Source organism: Sapajus apella, unplaced genomic scaffold, assembly GCF_009761245.1.
Source record: "Sapajus apella isolate SASKATOON/1434 unplaced genomic scaffold, GSC_monkey_1.0 scaffold69, whole genome shotgun sequence".
NCBI lineage: Eukaryota > Metazoa > Chordata > Mammalia > Primates > Cebidae > Sapajus > Sapajus apella.
The window spans coordinates 6181303-6203020 of record NW_022437009.1 but is presented as its reverse complement, the minus strand read 5'-3'; the positions used below and the strand labels follow the sequence as shown (position 1 = coordinate 6203020).

Here is a 21718-nt window from a genome sequence, read left to right as displayed (position 1 = left end):
ATATATATATCATTATGTTATATATATATATATATATATAGGATCATTATGTAATATATATATCATATATGATCATTACATATATAATGTAATGATATATATAAATGTAATAATACATAGTTTGGGAGAGAAAGCATATATATATAGTTTGGAGAGAAAGCGTGTGTGTGTGTGTGTGTGTGTGTGTATGTGTGTGTGTGTGTGTGTGTGTAGTTTGGAGAGAAGGCAGCTATGTAATGTCAGTACTAAAGGTTAAGTGAAGAAGTATAATATTTCTAAATTTTCTTTGGAAGGTGAATATGTCTACAGACTTAGAGGGAACAGATATGTTGGCAGAGAAGGCAGACCGAAGAGAATACATTGATCTGTTAAAAAAAATGCTCACAATTGATGCCGATAAGAGAATTACCCCTCTAAAAACTCTTAACCACCAGTTTGTGACAATGACTCACCTTTTGGATTTTCCACATAGCAATCAGTGAGTATGGAATATTCTGAGGCTTTGCCATGTGGTTTTTTGTTGAGTTACTGCCTTATCAATGACACTGTCAAGTGAGCCAGCCACTTCAGTGCTTATAAATCTGGCTCAGCAGTGCTTTTCTTTCTCATTGAAACATCATAAGATAGAAATTAGATGTGTATTTTTCTTCATTTTTGTGATTTTCTTCATACTTATGATTGTAAAAATTCTTGATTTATTTTATCTGAAAGTGACTGGGAAAAAAAACTTTGATCTGTGTTCATCTTGAGTAATTTGCTGTCTGTTTAAATCTCAGCATTAATTTAGTGAATCTTTAATCTCTTTTTCAGTGTTAAGTCTTGTTTTCAGAACATGGAGATCTGCAAGCGGAGGGTTCACATGTATGATACAGTGAGTCAGATCAAGAGTCCATTCACTACACATGTTGCTCCAAATACAAGCACAAATCTAACCATGAGCTTCAGCAATCAGCTCAATACAGTGCACAATCAGGTATTGAGTAAATAATTTTGGAAACTCAAGCTTAAGTGGGATAGGACCTAGTAAGAATACAGGATAAGGTAAAGAACCAATTTTTTTTTCTTTTTTGAGATGGAGTTTCGCTCTTGTTACCCAGGCTGGAGTGCAATGGCACGATCTCGGCTCACCGCAACCTCTGCCTCCTGGGTTCAAGCAATTCTCCTGCCTCAGCCTCCCGAGTAGCTGGAACTACAGGCATGCACCACCATGCCCAGCTAATTTTTGTATTTTTGGTAGAGACGGGGTTTCACCATGTTGACCAGGACGGCCTCGATCTCTTGACCTCATGATCCACCCGCCTTGGCCTCCCAAAGTGCTGGGATTATAGGCGTGAGCCACCGCGCCCGGCAAGAACCAATTTTTGTTTTGGTGGTCTTGTTGCTTCTTAAAAATTTTTTAGTTGGCAAAAGTTGGTCGAAAACAGGTTAGACTGATAATACCTACCAGACACAGGCTAAAAAAGTTAAATATAAAGGCCTAATCCATGCCCTTATATATTCAGCATTGTCAAATAAATGGGGTCTGACTGTTGTACTACTTAGTGCTGTTAGTTGTACTAACTTTAGCCAAATGACTTTCTCCCTGTTAGAAGGATTTTATATCTCTTGTTACTATATTGAAAGTTTTCCAATCATTAACTTTAAGGGTAGTTTTGCATTTGTTTGCTAGCCAGTGATATTTGCATTTAGGTTTGTTTCTGAAGTTGTAAACTTCCCAATTTCTTAGCTAGGTCTACTTTTTAAATAGAAGAGCGGATGAGATTTGGTGGGATCTTCCATCCAGCAGTTTTTTGTGCAGAAGTAGTTGGGGTTTATATAGCCACAGCCAGCTTAGGACCATTCGTTATTCTTTATTTGCTTATTTAACCTTATAATATGCCTTCGTTTTAGGGACTGGGAAAGTTTCTTAAGCATAGAGTTATTTCAAAGGCAGTTAACATTACTTTTTAAAATATTATTCTGTGTTTTTCTAGATAAATTCTGTATATGTAAAATTATTGTGTGTCTCTACTTAATACTAGTGTACAAATATAATCCTTTTGTTTTTAGGCCAGTGTTCTAGCTTCCAGTTCTACTGCAGCTGCTGCTACTCTTTCTCTGGCTAATTCAGATGTGTCACTGCTAAACTACCAGTCAGCTTTGTACCCATCATCTGCTGCACCAGTTCCTGGAGTTGCCCAGCAGGGTGTTTCCTTGCAGCCTGGAACCACCCAGATTTGTACTCAGACAGATCCATTCCAACAGACATTTATAGTATGCCCACCTGCGTTTCAAAGTAAGTGGGGAAATGCCTGTATCATATGGTATTGTATCAGACCTACCTGCTTTAGGCAGCTCTAGTTGTTTAGTTCTGATCTTTGACAAGTTTAAAGTCTTGTCTCTGATGCTGAAGGTAACTAAAATTGGGTGATATCACAAAGTGGATTTTCCCTTTTTACATTGGGTATTTATCTAATTATAATGCTGTCTGATGCATTATAAGAGCTCACTTTATGTTTCCTTAATTGAATTGCCTGATACCAGTTTTCTTGCCCATTGAGACCTTGTGTCAATGTCATATATCTTATATAAGCATGTATCTGTCAATATACAGAATCTATACAACTTGAAAAAATTTGTCGTAAGCAGAATTGCTAAATATTGGAGCTTATGTCCCATAACATTCTATTAAAATTAAATTATGTTCCCAATAAAAAATGATTTTATTCTAAAATGTAAAAATCACGTTTAAGAAGATCCAAGATGGCTATTTAGGAACAGCTTGGAGTTGCAGCTCCCAGTGAAAGCACAGAGGGTGAGTGGACCCCACATTTTTATTGCCCACGGACCAGAAGATTCCCAGGTGGAGGAGCCCCACGGGTCGCCAGCATGGCTGTTGCGGCCTGCATGGTTCTTTTGGTCGGCGCGGCTGCTTTGCCCCACGCAGCTGCTTGGTTGGCGCCCCGGCTGGCGGTTCTCCGTACAAAATACACTGGTCTGGGTGCTCCTTTGGCTGGCGATCGGAGACCCAGGAAAATCAGTCGCCCATTCATCTGATTAAATAGGGGACTGAACAGGGAGCCAGGCCAGGAGATTCCTGGGCAAAAAAAGTGCCACGAATCTCAGCGCTGCTGTTTAAGCCAGCGCAGTGAGTTGCCGCACGGGAAATCACACAGATCCCGGGGTGCCCTTTCAACAGGGGACTGGGATAGAGTTGACTCTTCAACTAAAAAAGAAAAAAAAGGCTCTGAGGCAGGGAGCCAGGTGATCAGGCTTGGTCCCACCCCCACAAAAGAACAGCAATCAGAAACTGTCTGGATTGAGAGTTTCACAGCAAGCGCAGCTGAACCCGGGACGGTCCAGCTCTGTGGGGTAGGGGTGTCCGCCATTACTGAGGCACTCCAACACTACGGAGGTAGTCAGCCAATGCTGAGGCAGCCTGCCGTTGCCAAGGCAACCCGCCATTGCTGAGGCTACCTCCCATTGCCAAGGCAACCCGCCGTTGCCAAGGCAACCTGCCATTACAGAGAGAGTCTGCCAATACAGAGGTGGGCCACCATTGCCGAGGCAGTTCTAACTACACCCATAGAAACAAGACTGCTGAGAAGTTCACACGGCAGCTGGGCGGAGCCCACAGCAGCTCAGCAAAGCCTCTGCAGGCAGACAGTGAACAGGCTGCCTCCTTCCTGGGCAGGGCAGCCCTGAAGAAAAAAAAGGCAGCAGCCCGACGGAAACTCATAAGTAAAGCCCTAACTCCCTGGGACAGAGCACCTGGGAACAAAAAGCGGTTTATGGGTTCTGCTGCAGCAGACCTAAACATACCTGCCCAGCAGCTCTGAATGAACAACGGAGCTCACAGCTCAGCACTTGAGCGCCTATTAAGGACAGACTGTCTCCTCAAGCAGCTCCCTGACCCCTGTGTATCCAAAGAGTCACCTCATGAAGGAGAGATCAGACTGACATTTGGCGGATATCCTTCTGGGACAAAGATAGCAGAAGAAGAAACCGGTAGCAACCCTTACTGTTCTACAGCTGCTGCAGGCGATCCCCAGGCAAGCAGGGCCTAGAGTGGACCTCAGCAGTCCTACGGCAGAGGGGCCAGACTGTTAGAAGGAAAACTAAGAAACAGAAATAACTTCATCATCAACAAACAGAACGTCCACTCAGAGACCCAATCTGAAAGTCAGCAACTACAAAGACAATAGGTACATAAATCCATAAAGATGGGAAGAAACCAGCGCAAAAAGGATGAAAACACCCGAAACCAGAACACCTCTCCTCCTACAAGGGAGCACAACTCCTCACCAGCAAGGGAACAAGGTTGGATGGAGAACGAGTGTGATAAAATGACAGAATCAGACTTCAGAAGGTGGGTAATAAGAAACTTGTGAACTAAAAGAACATGTTCTAACCCAATGCAAAGAAACTAAGAACCTTGAAAAAAGATTTGATGAAATGCTAACGAGAATGGACAAATTAGAAAGGAATATAAGTGAATTGATGGAGCTGAAAAACACAATACGAGAACTTCGCGAAGCATGCACAAGTTTCAACAGCCGAATTGACCAAGCAGAAGAAAGGATATCAGAGGTCGAAGATCAACTCAATGAAATAAAATGTGAAGGCAAGATTAGAGAAAAAAGGGGAAAAAGGAATGAACAGTCTCCAAGAAATGTGGGACTATGTGAAAAGACCTAATCTATGTTTGATAGGTGTACCTGAATATGACGAAGAAAATTAATCCAAGCTGAAAAATACTCTTCAGGATATTATCCAGGAAAACTTCCCCAACCTGGCATGGCAGGCCAATATTCAAGTCCAGGAAATACAGAGAACACCACAAAGATATTCCTCACGAAGAGCAACCCCAAGGCACATAATCATCAGATTCACCAGGGTTGAAATGAAGGAGAAAATACTAAGGGCAGCCAGAGAGAAAGTTCGGGTTACTCACAAAGGGAAGCCCATCAGACTCACAGCAGATGTCTCAGCAGAAACCCTACAAGCCAGAAGAGAGTGGGGGCCAATATTCAACATCCTTAAAGAAAAGAACTTTCAACCCAGAATCTCATATCCAGCCAAACTAAGGTTCATAAGTGAAGGAAAAATAAAATCCTTTGCAAACAAGCAAGTACTCAGAGATTTTGTCACCACCAGGCCTGCTTTACAAGAGCACCTGAAAGAGGCTCTACACGTAGAAAGGAACAACCAGTACCAGCCACTCCAAAAACATGCCAAATGGTAAAGAGCATCAACACAATGAAACTGCATCAACTAATGGGCAAAACAGCCAGCTAGCACCAAAATGGCAGTATCAAATTCACACATAACAATATTAACCCTAAATGTAAATGGACTAAATGCCCCATTCAAAAGATACAGACTGGCAAATTGGATAAAAAGCCAAAACCCATCGGTGTGCTGTATACAGGAAACCCATCTCACATGCAAGGATAAACAAAGGCTCAAAATAAAGGGATGGAGGAAGATTTACCAAGCAAATGGAGAGCAAAAAAAAAACAGGAGTTGCAATTCTCATCTCTGATAAAATAGACTTTAAAGCAACAAAGATCAAAAGAGACAAAGAAGGACATTACATAATGGTAAAAGGATCAATGCAACAAGAAGAGCTAACAGTCCTAAATATATACACACCCAATACAGGAGCACCAAGATACATAAGGCAAGTTCTTAAAGACTTACAAAGAAACTTAGACTCCCACACAATTATAGTGGGAGACTTTAACACCCCATTGTCAATATTAGACAGATCAACCAGACAGAAAATTAACAAGGTTATCCAGGACTTGAACTCAGACCTGGACCAAGCAAACCTAATAGACATTTACAGAACTCTCCACCCCAAATCCACAGAATATACATTCTTCTCAGCACCACATCACACCTACACTAAAATCGACCACATAATTGGAAGTAAATCACTCCTCAGCAAATGCAAAAGAACGGAAATCATAACAGTCTCTCAGACCACAGTGCAATCGAGTTAGAACTCAGAATTCAGAAACTAACTCAGAACCACACAGCTTCATGGAAACTGAACAACTTGCTCTTGAATGTTGACTGGATAAACAATGAAATGAAGGCAGAAATAAAGATGTTCTTTGAAACCAACGAGAATGAAGACACAACATACCAGAGTCTCTGGGACACATTTAAAGCAGCCTCTGGAGGAAAATATATAGCAATAAGTGCCCACATGAGAAGAAAGGAGAGATCTAAAATTGACACCCTATCGTCAAAATTGAAAGAGCTAGAGGAGCAAGATCAAAAAAACTCAAAACCTAGCAGAAGACAAGAAATAGCTAAGATCAGAGCAGAACTGGAGGAGATAGAGTTAGAAAAAACCCTTCAAAAAATCAGTGAATCCAGGAGCTGGTTTTTTGAAAAGATCAACAAAATAGACCACTAGCCAGATTAATAAAAAAGAAAAGAGAGAATAACCAAATTGATGCAATAAAAAATGATAAAGGAGATATCACCACAGATCCCACAGAAATTCAAACCATCATCAGAGATTATTACAAACAACTCTATGCACATAAACTAGTAAACCTGGAAGAAATGGATAAATTCCTGGACACTTGCCTCCTCCCAAGCCTAAACCAGGAAGAAGCCGAAACCCTGAACGGACCCATAACAAGGTCTGAAGTTGAGGCGGCAATTAAGAGCCTATCACCAAAAAAAAGCCCAGGTCCAGATGGGTCCACAGCCGAATTCTACCAGACATACAAAGAGGAGCTGGTACCATTCCTTCTGCAACTATTCCAAATAATCCAAAAAGAGGGAATCCTTCCCAAATCATTTTATGAGACCAACATCATCCTGATACCAAAACCCGGCAGAGACTCAACAAGAAAAGAAACTTCAGGCCAATATCCATGATGAGCATAGATACAAAAATCTTCAATAAAATACTGGCAAGCTGATTGCAACAGCACATCAAAAAGCTTATCCACCATGATCTAGTAGGCTTCATTCCAGGGATGCTAGGCTGGTTCAACATACACAAGTCTATAAATGTAATTCACCGCATAAACAGAACCAAAGACAAAAACCACATGATTATCTTAATTGATGCAGAGAAGGCCTTTGACAAAATTCAACAGCCCTTTATGCTAAAAACCCTCAATGAACTAGGTATTGACGGAACGTATCTCAAAATAATGAAAGCTATTTATGACAAACCAACAGCCAGTATCATACTGAATGGGCAAAAACTGGAAGCATTCCCTCTGAAATCTGGCACTAGACAAGGATGCCCTCTCTCACCACTCCTATTTAGTATGGTACTGGAAGTTCTAGCCAGAGCAATCAGGCAAGAAAAAGAAATAAAGGGTATTCAAATAGGAAAGGAGGAAGTCAAATTGTTTCTATTTGCATACAACATGATTGTATATCTAGAAGACCCCATCGTCTCAGTCCAAAATCTCTTGAAACTGATAAGCAACTTCAGCAAAGTCTCAGGATACAAAATCAATGTGCAAAAATCACATGCATTCCTATACACCAATAACAGACTTAAAGAGAGCCAAATCAAGAACGAACTGCCATTCACAATTGCCACAAAGAGAATAAAATACCTAGGAATACAACTAACAAGGAACACAAAGGACCTCTTCAAGGAGAACTACAAGCCACTGCTCAACGAAATAAGAGAGGACACAAACAGATGGAGAAACATTCCATGTTCATGGTTAGGAAGAATCAGTATTGTGAAAATGGCCATACTGCCCAAAGTAATCTACAGATTCAATGCTATCCCCATCAAGCTACCAATGACCTTCTCCACAGAACTGGAAAAAAACACCTTAAACTTCATATGGAACCAAAAGAAAGCCCAGATAGCCAAGTCAATTCTAAGCAAAAAGAACAAAGTGGGAGGCATCACACTACCGGACTTCAAACTATACTATAAGGCTACAGTAATCAAAACAGCATGGTACTGGTACCAAAACAGAGATATAGACCAATGGAACAGAACAGAGGCCTTGGAGGCAACACAACATATCTACAACCATCTGATCTTTGACAGACCTGACAAAAACAAGCAATGGGGAAAGGATTCACTGTTTAATAAATGGTGTTGGGAAAACTGGCTAGCCATGTGCAGAAAGCAGAAACTGGACCCCTTCCTGACACCTTACACTAAAATTAACTCCAGATGGATTAAAGACTTAAACATAAGACCTAACACCATAAAAACCCTAGAAGAAAATCTAGGCAAAACCATTCAGGACTTAGGCGTAGGCAAGGACTTCATGACCAAAACAGCAAAAGCATTGGCAACAAAAGCCAAAATAGATACATGGGACCTAATCAAACTCCACAGCTTCTGCACGGCAAAAGAAACAGTCATTAAGAGTGAATCGGCAACCAAAAGAATGGGAAAAAACTTTTGCGGTTTACCCATCTGACAAAGGGCTGATATCCAGAATTTACAAAGAACTAAAACAGATTTACAAGAAAAAAACAAATAAGCCCATTCAAAAGTGGGCAAAGGATATGAACAGATACTTTACAAAAGAAGACATAATGAGGCCAAAAAACAAATGAAAAAATGCTCATCATCACTGGTCATCAGAGAAATGCAAATCAAAACTACATTGAGATACCATCTCATGCCAGTTAGAATGGCAATCATTAAAAAATCTGGAGACTGGAGAGGATGTGGAGAGGATGTGGAGAAATAGGAACACTTTTACACTGTTGGTGGGAGTGTAAATTAGTTCAACCATTGTGGAAGACAGTGTGGCGATTCCTCAAGGACCTAGAAATAGAAATTCCATTTGACCCAGCAATCCCATTACTGGGTATATATCCAAAGGATTATAAATCGTTCTACTATAAGGACACGTGCACACAAATGTTCATTGCAGCACTGTTTACAATAGCAAAGACCTGGAACCAACCCAAATGTCCATTGATGATAGACTGGACAGGGAAAATGTGGCACATATACACCATGGAATATCATGCAGCCATCAAAAACGATGAGTTGGTGTCCTTGGTAGGGACATGGATGAACCTGGATACCATCATTCTCAGCAAACTGACACAAGAGCAGAAGATCAAACACCGCATGTTCTCACTCATAGGCGGGTGTTGATCAATGAGAACACGTGGACACAGGGAGGGGAGCACTACACACTGGGGTCTGTTGGGGGGAAATAGGGCAGGGACAGTGGGGGTGGGGAGTTGGGGAGAGATAGCATGGGGAGAAATGCCAAATATGGATGATGGGGAGGAAGGCAGCAAATCACGCTGCCACGTGTGCACCTATGCAACAATCTTGCATGTCCTTCACATGTACCCCCAAAACCTAAAATGCAATAAAATAAATTAAAAAAAATCATGTTTAAGAATGTGGAAACGTCTTAAATTGCTTAAGAAAAATCATTATTGATCTAAAAAATTCTATAGGCTGAGGTGCTTGTCTGAGGAAGGCATTAAGATTATCTGCTTCAGCTTATGAATCATATAGTTCCTGCAAACTCCTGTCAACAGAGGAACAGAATAGCTGAAGGAGGAGCCTGAGTCCCTGTGTTCCGATAAGATTTTAGTTTTCACATTCCCATCCTTCTTATTTTCATATTGTTGTTCTGTAATCTAGTCTGTCCAGTTTCTTTTTTCTGAAAGATGGGAAATGTGTGTTTAATCGTTTGGTAAGCCATTTAGAAAAATATTACTTTAAGGCTAAAATCTGATGACACATTTGACTTTCCCAAGAGAAGGTGAGTGTCAGTACCCTGTGAGAATAAACCAGGATTCAGGTGTTTCATGTAACACTTTACATAGAAGCAGGTAGCATTTTTACATCAGTTACTTATTGACTGTGACTGTCTTGTTTGTTTGGTTTCTGACAGAGTCGGAGCAAGCAGAAGGAAAAGAGGGGCTTGGGGAGTCTGACAGATTACCAGGAGGACAGGAGAACGGTAGTGATGTAAACCAGGGAGAAACCACAGGGAGAATGGAGGAACAGATTCGAAATCCGTAAATGCATATTTAGCCTAACTTACCAAATTATTTTCTGCATATGCTGCATAATAGTAAATTCTGTACTTCGGGTTGTCATATGTTGAGTGATTCTTCTACTCAGCTTAGCAGATTAGCCACTCCTTTCAACCACCTTTTCCAAAGAGTTTCATTGGAACAATTTTCAGATGTGGACCCTGAAGCTTTCTACTTCTTCTCAGATGATACTTAAGAGATGAAGCAGAGGAACTTTTGAGTTCCTTTAACAAAACAAAATATAAACTAAGGAAGTTAGAGTGGAAAAGTGGGATAACCATTTTTAATAATATAAGCTTTGGAATTTTTTTTTTCCTATCTAGGAAGTCTAAATAACCTGAGGAGCTAGTAGAGCATATTTAAAATTTTCCAAATGAAAAAGGAGTTTTAAAATTAAGGTGATGATGAGGGTGCCTGATATGTATTACCATATGCCAGATAATGTTCTAAGTGCTTTTACATATGTTAATTCATCTTCACTAACAATTCTAGGAGGTAATGCCATTTCCTCCAATTTATAGATGAGAATTTTGAGCATGATTCCTTCATATGCCCAAAGTCTTATAACTAATTATTGCAGAACCATGATTTGAACCCAGGCAGTGGAATTAACAGCTTCTGTATTTTGAAGTATTATTTCTTACTGCCTCTTAGTTGCCAGCCACCGCTAGTTGCTCATTTCTGCCCAACAGTGTTTGTTCCAGGTTGCCCACTTTCCTTGGACCATCTGTTCTTTTACAGGATGCCTACACTTAGAGGAGGATAGAACCTCATCAGTTAGGCAATTTATTCTTTTCATACTTCCATGGCTCTTTATTTAAAGAACTATGTTAAATAAAACAAAAATAACAACAAAAAATGAAAGTATAATCCTTTTTAGGTCAGAAGCCAGGGAGAGCCTTCCAATAGTGTTGCCTTTTGTTAATGCTGTTTCCATTTTCGGGCTAAAATACAGTAGCAATCTAATACATTAGAGTCACATTTGTAGGCCGGTACTATACATACTACTTTCCATACTATCCTGGTTGACCAAAATAGATACACATTTTGCTCAGTAGTAACTATTGTTCTGTAACTTTGTCAACTTTTGCTTTATTGCCTTGGGAACCATAGATGAGCTTCTGTCATGAACATTTCCTCCTAAATTTTACCAATTTGTAAAATCTATTTTTATACAGTACCAATGTCTTGTAGTTAGGCATGTGTCCTTGTCCTACTATAGGCAAGAATTTTGTGTGGCTTAGCTTTCTTATTAGATAACATTGCCTAAGGAAGCATGGCTGGCAACTTTGTAATCTTGATATATGAATTTGTTACTTTTTATTTTTATATAAGTAGAACTTTAAAAAAGATATTGTTAGTGTTTTAATTCTGACTTTACTATGCCCTCTTATTTTGTACATTGCTGGATTGTATTTTTCTTCATGACAATTTGTAATTAAGTTACTCATAAGTTAGTGAAGTGGAAAATTAGAAGACTGATGATGATTCGTGCTGAAAACAGCAGTATTGTGGTCTATGAGTTATGCTCCTTTGAAACCTTCATAGTAATATTAAGAAAAATTAGTTGGTGATAGTTGAGAAAATGTCACTGAAGAAGTCTTCTAATTAAAATCTTTGTATCCTCACCTAACAAAATTGCAGACATTAGTGAATTGGAAGTATATTAGAAACTTAAATTGTTTATGTTGCAAATTTTGATAGAGTAGGTACAGAAGAAACTGAAGGCTCTCAAGTCTTGGCGAAAAGAACTGTATTTAGTTGCACTTTTCCCCAGAATGAGATCTGTTTGTAGGAAAGATTTATTCAATGTTTGTTCTATGAGCATAATGAATAAAAAGATAAAGAAGACATGGTCATTCCTATAAAGGCACTGTTATAAAGAAGAGTTATTGATATTCCTAGCTGTCCATTAACTAAAGAGCCCAATTAGATGTCAATGACAAGAGTTGATTTCTAAAATAAGTAGGAGAAAGTTTCTGTAAACCAAAATGTCTGCTTTTAAAATACTTTTATCCTAGGCATGATTTTTTCAGTTCATGCATGGTTAAGAATAAAATATACGACTGATTTGTGAACTAGGTTGTATTTTTTGAGGTGTGGGGAAAACACTCTAAATAAAAAGGTAACTTAGATTATAAATTATTGAGCTTTTCATAATCTTTCTTAATTCACTAAAAGTTATATTTAAGCCTTTGCTTTTAAAGATTAGATTTTTAAAAACAAGATTTTTTTTTCCCCCCGAGTGGATTAAAAAGTGAATTATATTGCTGGGCGTGGCGGCTCATGCTTGTAATCCTAGCACTTTGGGAGGCCGAGGTTGGTAGATCACGAAGTCCGGAGTTTGAGACCACCCTGGCCAATATGATGCAACCCCATCTCTACTAAAAATACAAAAACTAGCTGGGCGGGGTGGTACACACCTGTAATTCTAGCTACTTGGGAGGCTGAGGCTAAAGAATTGCTTGAACCCAGGAGGTGGAGGTTGCAGTAAGCCAAGATGGTGCCACTGTACTCCAGCCTGAGTGACAGGGTGAGACTCTGTCTCAAAAAAAAAAAAAAAAAAAAAATTGAATGTAATTTACTAAGTGAAGGTTTTTTGTTTGTTTTTGTCTGTACTGTTAATGGGGATGGGATGGATATTGTGTTTTAAATTTTGTAGCATAAAAAAAATTTAGAATTCTCTTAAGCCAACCCTCACTGTATCAAACACCTTTCCATTAATCTAATCTGAAGGGAACAATCTTCCTTTTCTTAACTTCCAAGACTTCTATGAATGCAACTTCTTTGTCTTAAGTGTCTGGGATGAAACCTGAATAGTGGATTATTTGAACAGAAAAGCTAAAAACAAAATAATCTAAAACAAACAGTACTCACAGACCTAGCAGAACTATTTAACTGTGATACTGTTTTCAACAGCTGGACTACAAGCAACAACCAAGCATTCTGGATTCCCTGTGAGGATGGATAATGCTGTACCAATTGTACCCCAGGCACCAGCTGCTCAGCCATTACAGATTCAGTCAGGAGTTCTTACACAGGTAAAAGCTAGAGCAATGTGGATACTCAATATTGCTGCAACACTGTTGAGATTCAGGTATTTTGTCCTAGAAAATGGTGTTTCCTTTGACTCTAAGATATTTCTTGGTCATGATTCAGTGGACTTAAAATGAAACATCTCTATGGAACAATATACTCATTCCTAACACTATTGCAACTCTGCCATTGTCTTCCTTAGACTTACAGGGATAAATATCCAGACATTCTTGAGAAATGGTCTTCTGAGTAAGTTTACTCTAATTCTGTGGGATGAAGTGTTTCTTTTTTTGTTTGTTTGTTTTTTAAATCTTGGAGGTCATATAAAGATAAGTATGCAGCATTTTGATTCTAAAATACAAGGTTCTACTTTTGCACCTTTTGTGTCCCTTTTGCTCACTCTTAGAATTTCATCACAGTTGAGAGGCTGGATCACATCAGGATGCCTCTTCACGTATTGCATTCCTTCATTCCTTGTGTTTAACCAGACTGTAGAAAGCTTTAAACCTTTATACTTGCTACAGAACGTTCAACTAAGATGATAGAGAAAATTATGAAGTATTTAAATAGCAACACACAGTACATTTTATATTTTATATGTAAATGTTTGTGTCCTATGACACATAGGAAATTCTCAAATCCAAAAACACTGTTTTGTGAACAGGAGGAAGAATTCCTAATAAATGTCTTTGTTTCATAGAACTGATGCCCTGAATCTAGTCCAAGGAAGATTCCCATACTTCTTTGCTTTAGGCCATTGGCATTTGACTTTGTGGGCCAATGCTGTACAAAGTTGAAGGGAGAAACTTGTGTTTGGTATATCCATTTTAGGTGCTATCAAATTATTGTTTATTGTCAGTATTAACTTTGGGGGGAATGAGAACCCTTCTGAATCCAGATATCCTGCCTCCGTGTTTGTTTCACTCACCTGCCTAATCTACATTTCAGGGAAGCTGTACACCACTAATGGTAGCAACTCTCCACCCTCAAGTAGCCACCATCACACCGCAGTATGCGGTGCCCTTTACTCTGAGCTGCGCAGCCGGCCGGCCGGCGCTGGTTGAACAGACTGCCGCTGTACTGGTAATTCCCCTCACTTGATTGTGTTACTAACGGAGTTTCTTTGGTTTCTTTCTTTTTTGTTTTTTCCTGTTTGTTTTGTTCTGTTTTCTTCTGGTTTATTTTTCAAAAAAAATTTTTAGCTTAGTCTTTGCAGAGGGCATGGAAGCATGTGCCATCTTGTGGCTGTGTTTTTGCTACATCTTTTAATGTCTCATTGTTTTCCTTCCCAACATTTGCTGAAGCACTGTCTGACTCTGATGGTTGTGTGGCTCCGTAAAGAGCCAGATCCCTTCATTCTTCTTTGCCAGGCTAGTGTGATAAAAGCTCTCAATGTAGCCTCAGAAAAGCTTCAACACTGTTACTTGTTTTTTGCCTTATCTTTTACCCTGTGATCCTTGAGAATAAAGGAAATGGCCTTTAATTTGGCTCAGCTACAGGCACCTGGATGGCCAAAATTGAACTCCTTGGCAAGATAGCTTTCTCATTTTTTGCTGTTTTAAGGTTCTAAAACTTTTTGCATGTGGAAATGCTTAAGATACTCTTAATTTATTGCTTTATCAGTTGATGTTAACTATCCTTCTATAGACACATGAAGATAGCTCTTTTTGCCACTCATGATCATTGGCAGCTTATATCTTATATTTAAAGATATTCCCTTTAGAATGTAGATCATATTGTAGGTCATACTGTTGGTTAAAATTAAAAGTGAACACATTTTTAGGAGCTTTGGGAGGGATTATTTTACAAATAGGTCTTTACACAAAGGATGAAAATATGACCAACAAACTATGCAAATACAATATATTTCTTATTAAAAGTCATGGGGAATAGTTATTTAATATAGCTGCAATTGTACTATTGGGCTTAGAGATAGAAAAAACAAACAAAACTTTGAGGTGTGTTTCAGGATCTGTAACCTTAAGAGTGATTTTTTGGAGGTGTTTTGGTTATATGGGGGATTTAAGAGTTGTTGACTGGATATCCAGTATTTCATCATTTGAAATTTAAAATTAGGTAAGCATCCAAAAACCTGAAAGGCACTGTTGAATCCTATTATTTCTCAGTTTTCAAAGTAGCTTTAAATTTCTTTTGTTATTTCTTAAGTATTCATGTGAGTGAAAACACTTCCAGAAACATACTTTGGTTGGAATTTGGTTTTCAGTTTAAAAGTCTGTCACTTCCAGATTAATTTTCTTGTAAGCATAAAACCTGAGTGTGAGGGAGTCAGATATATTTCCAACTTGATTGATCCAAGCCACTGGTTTTTAACTCACTCATCTGTAGTTTCAAGGTTGGAATGTTAGTTGACAATTCTCCTTTGCTGCTTCTCTTAAGTTTGCACTAGCCATTTGCTAAGCTTTGCATATTTTTGTTCTTCTTCTGTCAAAACAGTTCGTCGCTTGGAACGCCAGATTTCTGCCTCACATTGGAATGTTATTTCTTGCTTTGTATTAAACTACATGCTTTGTCTTGTGCAGGTGTTGGCTATGGAAAGACGCATGGTGTGACTTAACATACTTCTCTTATTTTTTGTTTTGTTTTGTTTTGTTGTGTTGTGTTTTAAATTTTGCTTATGGTAGCAGACGTGTTTGCAGTTTCTCTGCTTTGAAGGCTTCTTGTTTGGAACCGGTATTTGTAACAAGTGGATCTGTTACTTGCAGAAATATTTTTAAAACAGTGTGTTGATGGTCTTAAAATTTGAAATTCAAGAAACAGAACCATATGTACCCAAGCATTGTAGGTAATCGTACTGCAAAATTCAAGTTTAAAAAGGAAACTTCCAAATCTGTTCCCATTTTTTTTTTTCCCAAAAAATGTCAGAATTTCTGTGAGGAAGTACGGAAAACATTTGTTGCTCAGTTTATTGCAAGTGACATGGCTTTTTAAAAACTAGAAATCATTTATTTTCTTGTAGTGATTAGTTTTTATGTGAAAATATTCCTGCAAATGATACATAAAAACATATTTTAGGTAACTATTAGAAACAAAGTATGATGCTGTCTGCATCTATTTCATAAACATCTTTTTGCCTTATTTTAAAATTCCATTTTGTGGCTATAAATGATGAAGTTAGCTTTTTCTTGCTGACATAAGGTTTTTTTTCCCCAAAAGGATTAGGCCTTTGGTCATCCACATCTGACTCTGTTTTCCAATTACTACCCTTTTAAAAAAGGGAACAGCTCTGCCCTTTGTTTTATGAGTTGTATGGATCTGATATCTGATTGGCAGTCAGATGAAAAAAATTTTAATCTTAAGGGAGTCCTCTTAACTCTTTCTAGGGGTATATTTTAGAATTGTTGCAAAAATGAAACTTCAGCATTTAACCAGCGCTTATCTCTAAACTCTCAGACTCCTCTTCTCTACAGTATAATAGAAGTTCTTAACTGCAGGGATCTTCTTTTCTTTAATACCTGGGTGGTCAGGTTATGGGGGTGGGCAAGAGAGAGCAGTATGTTTTCTTTCCCCATTCATAACACTTGTAGCTTTGAGCACCTCTGACCTTTCTTTTTTAATCTCTGCAAGTTAACAATCTACAAGCAACTTCTTTTAAGATATGAATTTTTCTTTCTTTAAAAAAAAAAGAAGAAAAAGCCAAGAATGAGTCAAGTTTGGATGTTTTTTGTGTGTGTTTCCTTACAGCAGGCGTGGCCTGGAGGGACTCAGCAAATTCTCCTGCCTTCAACTTGGCAACAGTTGCCTGGGGTAGCTCTACACAACTCTGTCCAGCCCACGGCAATGATTCCAGAGGCCATGGGGAGTGGCCAGCAGCTAGCTGACTGGAGGCAAGTGCCCTATGTTACTCTGGGAGATTTCTAAGGGACGATTCCATAGGGTGGGGGCACTTGATAATAAGGAGAGAGACAAAGGAAAATTTGACTCTATTGGAAGCCTTTAAGAACCTATATCATGCTAGGAAGATGGTCTTATAAGAAGACTTTGAATATAGGAAAACAGTAGGTTCTTAAGGTCAGGAATCATTTCTTCCAGATTTTTAAAGAGTCTTAAGTGATTAGAAACCATATAGTGAGATCCTAAAGCCTCGTAATCTAGGTCCCCAACTTTATTTTTTATAATGAAGATTCTTTTTTAATTTTTTATTTTTGTGATTACATAGTAGGTGTGTGTGTATGTGTGTACGTGTGTGTGTGTGTGTGTGTGTGTGTGTGTGTGTGTGTATATGGGGTGCATGAGATATTCTAACACAGGCATGCAATGTGAAATAAGGGCATCATAGAGAATGGGTTGTCCCTCTCAAGCATTTATTCTTTGAATTACAGGCAATCCAGTTATACTCTTTAAGTTATTTTAAAATGTACAATTAAGTTATTACTGACTATAGTCACCCTATTGTACTATCAATAATAGGTCTTATTCTTTTTTTTTTTTGGTACCTATTAACCATCCCTAACTCCCCACTAGCCCTCCACTACTCTTCCCAGCCTCTGGTAACCATTCTACTGTGTCCATGAGTTCAATTGTTTTGAGTTTTAGATCCCACAAATAAGTGAGAATAATGTAGTTTGTCTTTCTGTGTCTAGCTTATTTCACTTAACATAATGATCTTGAGTTCTATCCGTGTTGTTGCAAATGACAGACTCTCATTCTTTTTGTGGCTGAATAGTACTCCATTGTGTCTATCAACCACTTTTTTTTAATCCATTCACCTGTTGATGGACATGTAGGTTGCTTCCAAATCTTATTGTGAACAGTGCTGCAATAAACATAGGAGTGCAGATATCTCTTTGATATACTGATTTTCTTTCTTTTGGGTATATACCCAGGAGTGGAATTGCTGGATCGTATGGTAGCTCAATTTTTAGGTTTTTGAGGAACCTCCAGACTGTTCTCCGTAGTAGCTGTACTAACTTACTTTCCTACCAAGAGTTGTTCCCTTTTCTCCCATATCCTTGGCAGCATTTATTATTGCTTGTCTTTTGGATATAAGCCATTTTAACTGGGGTGAGATAATATCTTATTGTAGTTTTGATTTGCATTTCTCTAATGATCAAAGATATTGAGCACCTTTCATATGCCTGTTTGCCATTTGTTTTTTTTTTTTTTTGAGACGGAGTTTTGCTCTGTTGCCCAGGCTGCTGTGCAATGGTGCGATCTCGGTTCACCCCAACCTCCACCTCCCAGGTTCAGGCGATTCTCCTGGCTCAGCCTCCCGAGTAGCTGGGATTACAGGCATGTGCCATCATCTCGGCTAATTTTGTATTTTTGTAGAGACAGGGGTTTCTCCACATTGGTCAGGCTGGTCTCGAACTCCTGACCTCAGGTAATCTGCATATCTCTGCCTCCCAAAGTGCTGGGATCACAGGCGTGAAACCATTTGTAAGTCATCTTTTGAAAAATGTCTTTTCAAATCTTTTGCCCATTATTTGATTGTATTATTAGAATTTTTTCTATAGAGTTGTTTGAGCCTTTTATATATCCTGGTTATTAATCCCTTATCAGATGGTAGGTGTTCAACTTTAAAAAAATAAAATGCATTTTGTGTAATTGCTTTTGATGCTTTTGATGTCTTTTTGGTCCTGATTCTTCAGTGGTTTTGGAATTCACTCTTCTTTCTTTCTTTCTGTTGGTACAGGAATGCCCACTCTCATGGCAACCAGTACAGCACTATCATGCAGCAGCCATCCTTGCTGACTAACCATGTGACATTGGCTACTGCTCAGCCTCTGAATGTTGGTGTTGCCCATGTTGTCAGACAACAACAATCCAGTTCCCTTCCTTCGAAGAAGAATAAGCAGTCAGCTCCAGTCTCTTCCAAGTAAGTCTGTGTTACAGCTGATAGTTAAAACTGTGCCAGTTTGAAAGATACAATGCCTGCTATTTGGAATATTGTATAGATACTTTTGATACAAAGCAACAAGTAGCTGCCAAATTGAGGAAGAGCAAATCATTTCATCTGGGCATGTACACCAGGTATGTCCTGGTTATGATGGTCTTTCTCTCTGCTGCCACTTTGAATCTAGGATATTTTGTGATGTTTTTATTTTACTTTACAGAGTAAAATTTAATCCTGGAATAAAGGGCTTATAAAAGTAAAACTTATTTTGTATTTTGGTGTTCTTGTCCCTGGAAACTCTGGCATGGTGCTTATTTTCATTGAAACTTATATAGTTAAATGTATTTGGTTAATGATTAAGTAAAAGGGAATCAACAAGTAAATTGGAAAGCAGTCTGGGGAAAAGATGTACAATTTGGAAGGCAACGGACTGAATCACCTTTCCTTGTGAACTTTTTCTGCAGGTCCTCTCTAGATGTTCTGCCTTCCCAAGTCTATTCTCTGGTTGGGAGCAGTCCCCTCCGTACCACATCTTCTTATAATTCCTTAGTCCCTGTCCAAGATCAGCATCAGCCCATCATCATTCCAGATACTCCTAGCCCTCCTGTAAGTGTCATCACTATCCGAAGTGACACTGATGAGGAAGAGGACAACAAATACAAGCCCAGCAGGTAAGATAAGTGAGTGGTTCTTGGCTCTGTTGGTCTTAGACTGTTGGCTTCAGGCAAGTGGGCCCAGTTTTGGCTATGAAAGACTGGTGGGGTGCAGTGGCTTACGCCTGCAATCCCAGCACTTTGGGAGGCCTAGGCCGGCAGATCACCCGAGGTCAGGAGTTTGAGACCAGCCTGGCCAACATGGCAAAACCCCATCTCTACTAAAAATACAAAAATTAGCTGAGTGTGGTGGCACATGCCTGTATCCTAGCTACTCAGGAGGCTGAGGCAGGAGAATCTCTTGAACCTAGGAGGTGGAGGTTGCAGTGAGCTGAGAGCTTGCCACTGCGCTCCAGCCTGTGTGACAGAACAAGACACCACCCCCCCGACCTTCCAAAAAAAGAAAGGGCTGAAGGAACAAAAGGTATTTTGGAAGCATAGCCTCTGATGGGGCGTTTGGTGTTGAGAAAAGGGGATGACCTCTTGCTTTTATCTGAGAAGTTAGGATTCACACATGAAAGTAACTTAGGAGACTTTACAGTGTCATATATAAATGAAGTTTAAATTAACTTGAAATATAAAATTAAGAATGAATTTAGAGCCTATTAGTACAAAAGGACCAATTGTAAGATGGTAGAGGCAGCATTACAGGAGGTGTTAGAGGTGTGGACTCTGAGGTCATTCCATCCTGCATCTAAATCCTGCCTTTACCACTCATCACTTCTTGCATGACCCTGGGCAAGTTCCTCATCTCTCTATTTCTTAAGTTTCCTCATCTGCAAAATGAAGTTAATAGTACCTACTTCATAGGATTGTTGTAAGGATTCAGTGAGATGTATGTAGAGCATGTGAGTAGTGCCTGGTATGTAATAAGCACTCAGAAGTTTACTGCTGCTAGTATTATCATTATTATTACCATCTTTATCATCATTGTTATCATGGGAGAACCAGAGACGGACCATCTAAGAAACATTGCTTAAAAGGGCAACTGAAGATGTGCATGGTGGCTCATGCCTGTAATTCTAGCACTTTGAGAGGCCAAAGTGGGAAGATAGAGTCCAAGAATTTGAGACCAGCCTGGGAAACATAGTGAGACCTCATCACTACAAAAAGTAAAAACACTTGGGCATGGTGGTACATGCCTGTAGTCCCAGCTACTTGGGAGGCTAAGGTGGGAGGATAGCTTAAGCCCAGGAGGTTGAGGTTGCAGCAAGCTGTGATCACTCCACTGCACTTTAGCCTGGGTGACAGAACAAGACCCTGTTACATACAAAAAAACCCCACAGCAATTCAATTTTCATGTATTTTTCTTCTCCTCAGCTCTAGCCTGAAGCCAAGGTCTAATGTCATCAGTTATGTCACTGTCAATGATTCTCCAGACTCTGACTCTTCTTTGAGCAGCCCTTACTCCACTGATACCCTGAATGCTCTCCGAGGCAATAGTGGACCCCTTTTGGAGGGGCCTGGCAGAGTTGTGGCAGATGGCACTGGCACCCGCACCATCATTGTGCCTCCACTGAAAACTCAGCTTGGTGACTGCACTGTAGCAACCCAGGCCTCAGGTAAGTATATTTTGCAGTTTCAGTTGAATTCTCCTTTGATGTGTGTTTGCTTAAATATTTTGCTGTAATCCACTTACGTCGGTGGTAGAGACCAGTGGCATAGATATTCTTAAAGAGTCCTTAATTCAGAAATCAGTTTCCTGGAATGTGAAATTATTTTTGGCCATCACTTTATCTTCCTATGTTTAATTTTGCTTGGATTAATATAAAAATGAGATTGTAGTCTCAGCAAAACATTCAATGCTGATGGGAGAAAGCAGACAAGACATGTGATATTGCAAGAAGAATTAGCAGGCAATTAGGTTTGCCATAGATGATTTGAATTTGGCAATTGAGATGTGGACAGGACTTGATAATATTGAAAATGACTACAAAAGTGTTTTTGGAAAACAGCATATATTTTAGATTTTTTTTCTCACCCAGTGTCGTATCAGTGATGCTTTTGTTGGTTTTGTTACCGACCTAATTACTTCATTTTCTTTGGTCTGTTAGATACTGGACTTAGGCTCCCTAGTTCAGTTACTGTGTTAGTTGGGTAATGGTAGCTGCAGTAACAAATCCTAGATTTTTGTAGCATAACATAGTAGAATTTTACTCCTCTCTTA

General features: G+C 39.2%; 1 protein-coding gene across 6 annotated transcripts in view; it reads left to right on the top strand.

Annotated features, from left to right (window-relative positions):
• Positions 1 to 21718, top strand: part of HIPK1 (homeodomain interacting protein kinase 1) — a 57913-nt gene that overhangs the window by 29237 nt on the left and 6958 nt on the right. For 3 of the 6 annotated variants that reach the window (XM_032249685.1, XM_032249684.1, XM_032249683.1), the window contains exons 6-14: positions 294 to 478; positions 811 to 973; positions 2050 to 2275; positions 12928 to 13049; positions 13993 to 14127; positions 16747 to 16889; positions 18698 to 18880; positions 19363 to 19569; positions 20872 to 21113. In XM_032249685.1, the coding sequence (XP_032105576.1) occupies positions 294 to 478; positions 811 to 973; positions 2050 to 2275; positions 12928 to 13049; positions 13993 to 14127; positions 16747 to 16889; positions 18698 to 18880; positions 19363 to 19569; positions 20872 to 21113 (1606 nt within the window). The remainder of the gene's footprint in view (positions 1 to 293; positions 479 to 810; positions 974 to 2049; positions 2276 to 12927; positions 13050 to 13992; positions 14128 to 16746; positions 16890 to 18697; positions 18881 to 19362; positions 19570 to 20871; positions 21114 to 21718) is intronic. The other 3 variants (XM_032249686.1, XM_032249682.1, XM_032249687.1) reach the window with 3 other exon arrangements.